We start from the raw sequence: 10,254 nt of genomic DNA, 5'->3' as shown, positions 1-10,254 counted from the left end.
TGTGGATTTGCAAACTCAAAGACGTGGGTTTCAGATGCTCTATTTCTCTGCTATGCACATTATTCCCTTATATACAATGTCCATGATCTAATAAGGAAGGCAATATGATGTGGTGCTTAAAAATCCAGTGTCATTCTACCCAGATTTGAATCTCAGCTCGGCTACTCACTGACCACGTGTCCAGAGTGACCATGAACAAGTTAGCTAACTGCCCTGGACCATGGTTTCTCCATCTCCAAAATAAGGATGATATAAGCATCTACCCCATGAGTCTTCTGTGATGATGAAGTGAGTTAATGTGCAGGAAGCACAAGGAACAGTGTCTGGCACATAGGAAATACCCAAGTTTGCAATTTATTATGATAACTCTACAATCTTCTCAGCCACTCTGAAGATTCCTGGTCATCCATTCTGGGCACAATGTGACATTTACCTGAGCAGACAGGAGAATGGTACTAGGAGATGAGGGAGACTTGGTGCCTAAGATTACTACAAACAGGCCAGGCGTGGCTCACACCTGTAATCCCAGCACTTTGGGAGGCTGAGGAGGGTGAATCACGAGGTCAGGAGTTCAAGACCAGCCTGGCCAACATGGTGAAACCCTGTCTCTACTAAAAATACAAAAAAATAGCTGGGCATGGTGGCAGGCGCCTGTAATCCCAGCTACCTGGGAGGCTGAGACAGAAGAATCACTTGAACTTGGGAGGTGGAGGTTGCAGTGAGCCGAGATCACACCACTGCACTCCAGCACAGGCAACAGTGAGAGACTCTCTCAATAAAAAGAAAAAAACACAATTACTACAAACACATAAAGAACAGCACCGTATGGAGCAAAAGAGAGCAGCTGGAAAATCTCGTTCAGAGATGCATAGGATTTCAAAAGCCTGCTGCCATTGGCAGTTATTTCTGCCCACAAATCACCCTAATATGCAAATGCCATCACCATGGCTAGCAAAGGCCTGGCATATGGTTCCTGTAGGCTAGGAAGCAGTCTCCACCAAGGACGGTGCTGGCTTCTCGGGTTCCTCTCCCAGATCCACAATCCGGATGGTGTTTTCCTTCCTGGAAAGCCAGAAGGCAGCATAGACTGGCTCTGAAAACTTGCAGGCGAACTTGTGAACCAGAGTCATGGCATCATACTCTATGCCATAGAAGGAAAGGATCCCTCCTGGGAAGTCGACATAGACCCCGAGCCTCCGGAAAGGGCCGGATTTGAGCGGGGTCTCCATGTCACTGTGCCAGGCCGTGAACTCCTTCCCATTCCATTGGAGGCTCCAGGAGAAGTTGTTCCCGGAAATGCAACTGTTGCGCTCCTCCCCTTTCCTGTCGATGCCTTTGCAGGTCAGGCCAACATAGGTGCCTGCCCCGAAGATCTCCACCTCAAAATAGTACCTGTGTAGGTACAGACTCTGCTGGGACAGCACCTGCCGCCAGTGCAGGAACCTGCTGGGGAGGTCCGGGTAGGGGTGCTCCCAGGGTGTGGTGTTGGTGACTTTGCGGTTGTCCTCCTGCAGCCGGAGATACCTGTGTGCCGTGTCCGGGTCGAACGTGATGTCGTGTGCATCTGGGGAGACACAGAGGGCAGAAGAATGGTTCAGGAATTGACAGCTGATTCAGACAGAACACTTTAAACCCAGCTAGGCTCCAAAGCACATATAAGAAAGCATCCATTTCTCTGTTCTCTGTTTACCCAGGCTATTTCCCTAGGAAAAGAGCTGAGTGGTCCTAATCTCATTAATATATTTATCAACAAGGATAATACTTAAGAAAGTCTTATGAAGATTCCCCTTATGAAGCTCAAATTGCTTGACATTGATGATATCATTTGATGAACTGAATCAAGGAATAGATTATTTTACTCGTTCATTCAGTCAACAAACATGTATTTAAAGTATTTGAGGAAGCAGGTACTCTTATACCCACATTTGATCCATTCATTCATTTTTTAAAAATATTTGACCAATATCTTAAAAGTGAACCAATGGATCAAATGGAGCATGATGGATGAACTCTCAAACATGCCCTCATATTCCCCTCCCAATCCCAAAGAATAAAAGTACCTCATGCACCCCATTGCTCAAGTCAAGCTCTGTGTCATTTTTGACATTTGTTTTGCCCTCATTCTCATCCCCCATCCTCACCACACACACAGGCACCTAAGCCATCACTCATCTCACTTGGACTAGTGCAATGTGTTCCTGACTGGTCATTCATTGCTCTCTCTTGCCTCCTTGAAGACCTTCTCCACAACAGATCCATGCTGCTTGTTTCAAGCTGTAGGCTAAGGCCAGCCATGTTGTTCTAGCTTAAAACCCTTTCATGGTGCCCTCTGCTCTTACGATAAAGCAGTGACCCCTTGCCCTGGCCTACCAGGTGTCACATACCCAGTCCTTTCCTGTGTCTCTGATGCTCTCCCTTGATTACTACATTCCCGCCATGCTGACCTCAGACCTACTCAGCAATCAATACCCGCTTTGGGCTTTAGGCACAGCCTGTTCCCTCTGAGACATGATCATGCCCTACTCTAAGTCTGGTGATTCCTACTGATCTGTTCAGGCTGCAACTGAGAGTTCATGTCCTTGAAGAGGCCCTCTGTGACTCTTAATCACTTTCTCTCAGAGCACCATGGCTTTTTAAACTTGGCACCCCTCCCCATTTATAACAGTATATTCGTGTGAGTGTTTGTTTCCTGCTTGTCCTCCCTCTAATCTAGGAGCTTCACATTTTGCAGGAGATTCTTCTCTAGCTCAGAGAAGATACTCAGTATATATTTACCAAATGAATTAGCACATTAAAGACTATTTAAAAATCCCATAATTGGCTGGGTGTGGTGGCTGATGCCTGTAATCCCAGCACTTTGGGAGGCCGAGGCAGGTGGATCACGAGGTCAAGAGATTGAGACCATCCTGGCCAACATGGTGAAACTCCGTCTCTGCTAAAAATACAAAAAATTAACTGAGCATAGTGGCACGCACCTGTAGCCCCAGCTACTTGGGAGGCTGAGGCAGGAGAATCACTTGAACCAGGGAGGCAGAGGTTGCAGTGAGCCAAGATCACGCTACTGCACTCCAGCCTGGGCAACAGAAAAAAAAATCCCATAATTTAAAAAGTTCTTGGGCCGGGCGCGGTGGCTCAAGCCTGTAATACCAGCATTTTGGGAGGCCGAGGCGGGTGGATCACGAGGTCAAGAGATCGAGACCATCCTGGTCAACAAGGTGAAACCCTGTCTCTACTAAAAATAAAAAAAATTAGCTGGGCATGGTGGTGCGCACCTGTAATCCCAGCTACTCAGGAGGTTGAGGCAGGAGAATTGCCTGAACCCAGGAGGCGGAGGTTGCGGTGAGCCGAGATCGCCATTGCACTCCAGCCTGGGTAACAAGAGCGAAACTCCATCTCAAATTTAAAAAAAAAGTTCTTGCTGGATACAGAGGCTCATGTCAACACTTTGGGAAGCTGAGAATAGAGAATCACTTGAGGCCAACAGTTTGAGACCAGCCTGGGCAACATAGCAAGCCTCCATCTCTACAATTGTTAAAAAAAATTTTTTTTTTTTAATTAGCCAGAGGTGGTGGCATGTGCTTGTGGTCCCAGCTACTCAGGAGACTGAGAGAGGAGGATTGCTCGAGCATGGGAGCCATGCTGGAGCCACTGCACTCCAACCTGGGGTGCAGATGGAGACCCTATCTCAAAAAATATACATACATACATATATATATGTCTACATGTTTATATATGTAAACATACAAAACATGTTTTAAGTGACTGTTTATGTCAATTAACAGAAAGCTATCACTAATTAAGTTCTTGAGGAATCAAAAGCTACACATGGATTTTCAACTATATGAGGGATTGGTATCCCAACCCCCACGTTGTTCAAGGGTCAACTGTACAGTTGCATTTTAAAAATTTTAATGGACCAAGTCAATACCACTTAGAGACAGGTTAATGAGTTATGCAATTCTGGCCACGCCATACATAGAAATGAACCACTTGGTAACTAGCCAGGAATCTTCAAAGTGCTATAGTCATGAAAGACAAAGACTGAAAGACTGATCCAGATTGAAGAGGACTAAGGAGACATGGAAACATCTGTGATCTTGGTTTGGACTTTGGGCCAGAAAAAAGGGCATTGATGAAACAGTTGGTGAAAGCTGAATAAATCCTGTAGATTAGTTGATAGCATTGCAGCGATGTTAATTCCCTAGTTTTGATCAATGTATTGTACTTATGTAAAGTGTTCACATTAGGAAAAACTGAGTGAAAGATATATGGGAATTCTTTGTCCTATTTCTGTAATATTTGTGTAAGTTTCATATTATTTCAAAACGAAAAGTTAAAAAAATGGTTATTAAATTTTAAGAAGTATATCATTTAGGGATAGACATGAAGTTGCAAGAATCTGAAACCCATATGAGAGATGGAAGTTCTTACTTTGCAAAGCGCTGCACTGATATCGACAACTGGAGAAGGGGATGTGTTCACAACTTACATTGGAGGAACTGTTCCCTGGTGCTGGGCTCAGGTTTTGAAGTCCAGTATTTGCGCTGAACAACAGCAGACACTTGAGTTCTGATGTCATACTCCTCTAGAAAATCAGAGAGTTGTGAATTCACACCTGTGCAGGTGGTCAGGGGAATCTGTGAATCAGGACTTCCCAGCCACCCTTCCCTGGGCTTCCTGGGGAAAGAAGGAGCTGAAGCCTAGTAACATCTCACAGAAATATGCTCAATAGACTACAGTCCTTTCATAGGTAAGGCAGAAACCACTGAAAAAGTGATCCAGATTGTCTTGGATTTAACTTAAAAGTACAGGCAACAGCAACCTGAGAAGTTAGTCATAGAAATGCCAGCCAATGGCATAATATAAGCATGACTAACTGACCTTCTCTGGGTCTCAACTGTAGAATAAAACCATCAAGAACAGAGTCCATGAGTAACACAGTCTGTCGGAAGGATGGCTTTGAAAATGAGACATTACGCTGGGCGGGTGGATCATGCCTGTAATCCCAGCACTTTGGGAGGCTGAGGCGGACAGATTATTTGAGGTCAGGAGTTTGAGACCAGCCTGGCCAACATGATGAAACCCCATCTTTACTGTATCTACTAAAAATACGAAAATCAGCCGGGCATGGTGACAGGTGCCTGCAATCCCAGCTACTAGGGAGGCTGAGGCAGAAGAATCTCTTGAACCTGGGAGGTGGAGGTTGCAGTGAGCCAAAATCGTGACACTGCTCTCCTGCCTGGGCAACAGAGTGAGACTTTGTCTCAATTAAAAAAAAAAAGAAAAAAGAAAAAAGAAAATGAGATGGTCACCCTGATTTCATCCTCCCTTCCCTGTCTCTCACCTTCCTATCATGTACTGCTAGAGACATACCCGCCATAGCCCATGGCCCAGATAGCATCTCACCTTCCTTGGCAAACTCCTGGAGCTTTTCCTTATAGTCCTCCAACAACTGGATTAAGTGTACAGTGGAGTCCGTGATGACTTTGCGGATGCCCGAGAGTTTATCCTTCAGCCCTATGTAAACACTAGGGAAGGTGATGTCTTCAGTATTCTTAAACTTGCAGTATTCCTGCAGAAAAGAAAACAGCAGAACTTGCTGTGGTTTCTGTATTCTAAAATCACATTTCTCTCTTCATTAAGTCACTTTTCGCATCTGTAAAATGGGCTGACAGTACTGTGTCCTTCACAAAGAAAGTACATGTAAAATTTCAAGCTCAGGGTCTAACAAAATATAAAGCACTTTTCTAATGTTGCAGAATATTCAGGAGAGACCAATGGGTGAAACAGGAGGATTTTATTGAGGCGGCCACTGGCTCAGCAGATTAGCATCCCAAGGCTGAGCAAAGGAGAAGGAAAACGGGGTATTTTTTAGACATTCAAGATGAGGAGTGCCTGTAATCCCAGCTACTCAGGAGGCTGAGGCAGGAGAATTGCCTGAACCCAGGAGGCGGAGGTTGCGGCGAGCCGAGATCGCGCCATTGCACTCCAGCCTGGGTAACATGAGTGAAACTCCGTCTCAAAAAAAAAAAAAAAATAGATGAGGTAGCAGCTAACAGGTTTCCAGAAGCCAGAACAAAGAAGAGTTAATTAATTTGCAACATGTTGTGATGTACTTTACATTTGAAAAGTGGCATTTTGAGAAACACATTGTACATTTTTTGGATGTTATCTTGCCCTGTGACCTTGCACCTGGTCAACAAGAAAAACAAGAGTCTTGAGATGCCTGAGAACTTTGCTGAGAATGTGAGAAGAATAAATAAGGTAAGTTTTACAGGGAGTTAGTTCATTTTACGCACAGCTAGGGGTTAAGTTTTATATTAAACAGCATACAACACAGCAAAATTTATTATATAGCAACTATAAATTATAAGGTTTTGTTTTTACTATTATTGCTATTATTTCCCTTCTTCACTAGCTGTTAGGCCCTCAAAATAAGTGGGATTTTAAAAAATCAAGTGAGAAAGTGGGTTTTTAAAAATCAAGATGTATTAGATGGACATGAACAGCTCCAATACACAGTGCAGACTGGAGACCAAAAACAAAAAATAAAGAACATTCTTGCTTTGTTCATTCCCTCAGTACTTGTTTTTTTGACAATTTTTAAACACAAGCCATGGTAGGAAATGGAGGAGCTCTCAGGCAGCAGTGCTACCTCTTCCTTGTCAATTTCATCCAATGCATAAATTTCTGTAATGCCTATACCTTGCTTTCGCATTTACAAAGTGTTTTCAGACAAATAATTATAGTTTCACTTAAGTTTCAAAACAATGTGTTATCAGGAAGGATGCTTTCAGATGTAACACAGTATCAAACTTCAGCTGCAACTGAAGCATTAAAGAGCAGAGCAGGTATAGCAGAACACATAGCAAAACCATAGCAATTAAAACCGTTGTATGAAAATGATTAGATAGGGCCATGGAAATAAAAATCAGAGAATTGATAGAGAAAGGGTGATTCAATATTTTAATGCTATATTCTGTACATGACAAAAGTAGCATTTATAATCAGTGGGAGAAAGGATGAGTTATTCAATAAATGTTGTTTTGAATGCCTAACCAACAATTTGGGAGGAAATGTTATCGTTCACCAAAATAAATAAATAAGTTATCTTACTCTAAAATTTATTTTATATGTATTAAAGTCTTTTATGTTAAAGATAAAGTTACAAAAGGAGAAAAGAGAACAAAGAAAAATAATTTATATACTTTTTTTTTTTTTGAGACAGAGTCTTGCTCTGTTGCCAGGCGCCAGGCTGGAGTGCAGTGGCACGATCTTGGCCCACTGCAACCTCTGCCTCCTGGGTTCAAGCAATTCTCCTGTCTCAGCCTCCCGAGTAGCTGGGACTACAGGCATATGCCACCATGCTCAGCTAATTTTTGTATTTTTTGTAGAGACAGGTTTTTGCCATGTTGGCCAGGATGGTCTCGAACTCCTGACCTCATGATCCACCCGCCTCAGCCTCCCAAAGTGATGGGATTACAGGTGTGAGCCACTGCGCCCGGTCAATTTATACACTTTTTGGGTAGGAGATCTGGGGGGAAACTTGTGAGGCAGAAAGCCAAATGCTTATTCATATTTTCTGTTTTGATATTGAAAAGCACAGAAAGAGAGACACTGTTGGTGTTTTTGTCTTTCTCAGCTTCTCTTTTACTCATTCAGAAGTTAACTATGTTGCATTTGTGTATTGGGATTATGGATAATTTTTTTCCCTCTTTTTTTGTATTTTCCAAGTTTTTTAACAACAAACATTTATATTTTGTAACTAGCAGAGAATTTTTTTTTAATGCCAGCAAGAAAAAAATCATATTTCAGAATACTGGAGCTTGGATGGAACCTTCTGAATTATTTACTTCAGTGGGCTTGTAGATAAATGGGAAATTTGAGACCCAGAGAGGTTAAGAGCAGAGCTGTTTAGTGACAGATGTAGGAGGATGGTGTTTACCCCCAACCTAGTGTTCCTTCCCTGAAAGGTTACATGTTCTTCAGATCAGGCTCCAGTGGCTAGCAGTTTAATGTCTATTGATACATTGTAATGAAAAGCATTTCCTCTTCCCAGCCTTCTTAGTACTCCAGCCACAGCCCTCTCTGAAAAGCAGCAGGGCTCCAGTGTTATCCCTACCAAGCAAACCTCCATGCAGCAGACTGCTGGAGTGGTTTATAAAATATACTCATTGACTCTCATCACTCTCCCATCTGAAGTCCTTCCCTGCCAGACACCTGCCTGGCCATGCCAGCCTCATCACTCTGCACCCAGCATTCCAGACTCCACCCTTGTTAAAGTACCTTGCCTCCCCAAGTCAGCTGTGCTTCCTCAAACCTCTCTGCCTTTGCGTACATTGTTCCTTCTACCTGGAACATACTGCATATTGAACCCACTGATCTTCCAGGACCTGCTTCAAGCTTCCCTGCTCTGAGCAGTCCTCCCTCCCTACCCCTCCTATATTCTACTGAATGAAGAATCTGCTTCTGTCTGTTCCACAGCTTCCTATGCACACCATTTATCAAAAGACAGTTCCATTCATAGATGGCCATGGGCCTGGCACAGCAAGGGCACTCTGAGGTGCAGCTGTGGGATGCCTCTGCCCCCTCACCCCCCATACCTCCAGGAACTGGACAGTGTTGCTGATGGCTGCCATCCTCTCCAGCTCTTGCTTGCTTTTCTCCATCTCGGCACTCCTGTACTCCAGGTGGGTCTTGATGCCATTGGCCTGGTTCAGAGCAGCGTGCTCCTTCTCCTCCAAAAAGAGCATCACATTGGCCTGGGCCTTCCTCACAGCAGCAAGGAGTTCCCCAAACTGCATCTCAGTCACTGCTTTGACCTCTGACACCGACACCTGGTTGGGGGACAGGGATTGAAGGCAGCCAAGCACCTGTTAGTAAGGTGTCCAACTTTACAGAAGCTCAACATAAAGAAATGTCAGCTTGAGAAACCCAAATATTAGGGAGTAGTTTTCTATTGTAAAAGGAATCCTTTATTCTCATGTGAATTCCAGGTTTCTGGAAAAAGGATTTACTTACTAACTTGGTCTCCTCATCCAATTGATGAGAAAGTGAACCCCTCTATGACTTCTGAGCTCCCTCACAGCCCTGACACTCTGACTGTTAATCAAGTTTCCGAAATTGATTTTCCTACCAGAGCAATGCATGTGTTCAGTCTACTTGATAGTTATATTTCAAGAGGTAAAGAATTTGGCTTTTTTTATACAATCAGTAGCATGAATTAGCTTTCTTAGCATTTCATTATGCCTAGTCAAACTGACCACTGAGTCCATCAGAGGCAAATGCATGTCTAAGACGATACTGTCTCTACCACATGCAGAATTCTCGTAAAATGTTTAGAGTGTGTGTAGATGTCCACAGCACCAAGCAACTGCAGGACAAGCGTATTATGTGCAGAACAGAATGTGACATTCAAATAAAATACAAAAGAAAACCCATGTGAGAAACACTAAGGGTTTGAATGATGGAGCACATGCATGTGGACACTTCCGCATGGTCAGCATCCTCTATGAATGCCTTCAATCAATATCATGTTTACAACATCCTTCCAAGTTCTGAAGGTTTCCATTTCTCTGGTATTCTTAGGAATTGGTGCAGACAGCTCAAACTGATATTGTCATAACATCTACACTAATTACCTATATTTTAAATAGAAGTCTTGCATAATATTTCCCTTGCTCAGACTCCCTTCACTACCCCATCTCACAGCCCAAAGCCCATTCTCTGCCTGCCTCAGTCTACCTCATTGTCCCCACCCAGACCTATCTCATCTGAGACTTTCTGAGCACCCCTCCAGGTGCTGTTTTCTCTTTCTCCTCCCAAGGTTAAGGGCCAGCTCTGTACATCAGGGCTCCAAAATGAGTCAGAAGAGCAGACATCCTTGGGCAGAGGCTTCAGGGGCACCTCTCACCCCTGGCAAGAAAGGAGAGAGGGAGAGAGGGCGGGAGAATGAGACTCAGATCAAAAAGGGGCGCACAGTAGGGAGAGGACTCAGAAAGGATGGGACTGTGGGCCCAGGCCAGGTGGGAGCCTAGAGGTTTGAAGGGAGATGGGAAGGAAAAATGACACCAGATAGGAGGTCTTCTGCCTGACTCAGGCCCGCTTAGGCCAGGGCTCAGGAATTCAATCCATGAGAATGGCTCACCTCTGATCAGTCTTCAATCTGGTGGCAAATGGAAGAATAAGCAGCAGAAAGAAAGCAAGGGGTATCTCTACAGGAGGGGATGGTGCAAAGACAGAGAGACTCTCCCT

General features: G+C 44.0%; 1 protein-coding gene across 3 annotated transcripts in view; it reads right to left on the bottom strand.

Moving 5' to 3' along the window:
- Positions 1-331: 331 nt before the first annotated feature.
- The window catches only part of TRIM16 (tripartite motif containing 16), a 46,294-nt gene continuing 36,371 nt past the window's right edge, over positions 332-10,254 (bottom strand). For all 3 annotated transcript variants that reach the window (XM_032280214.1, XM_032280215.1, XM_032280213.1), the window contains 4 exons: positions 8,604-8,837; positions 5,407-5,572; positions 4,490-4,585; positions 332-1,564 (listed from right to left, as the gene is read on the bottom strand). In XM_032280214.1, coding sequence (XP_032136105.1) covers positions 981-1,564; positions 4,490-4,585; positions 5,407-5,572; positions 8,604-8,804 — 1,047 coding nt within the window. In that variant the 5' untranslated portion in view covers positions 8,805-8,837 and the 3' untranslated portion in view covers positions 332-980. The remainder of the gene's footprint in view (positions 1,565-4,489; positions 4,586-5,406; positions 5,573-8,603; positions 8,838-10,254) is intronic.

This window comes from Sapajus apella, unplaced genomic scaffold (genome assembly GCF_009761245.1).
Source record: "Sapajus apella isolate SASKATOON/1434 unplaced genomic scaffold, GSC_monkey_1.0 scaffold12, whole genome shotgun sequence".
NCBI lineage: Eukaryota > Metazoa > Chordata > Mammalia > Primates > Cebidae > Sapajus > Sapajus apella.
This window is presented reverse-complemented; position numbering and strand designations above follow the sequence as displayed.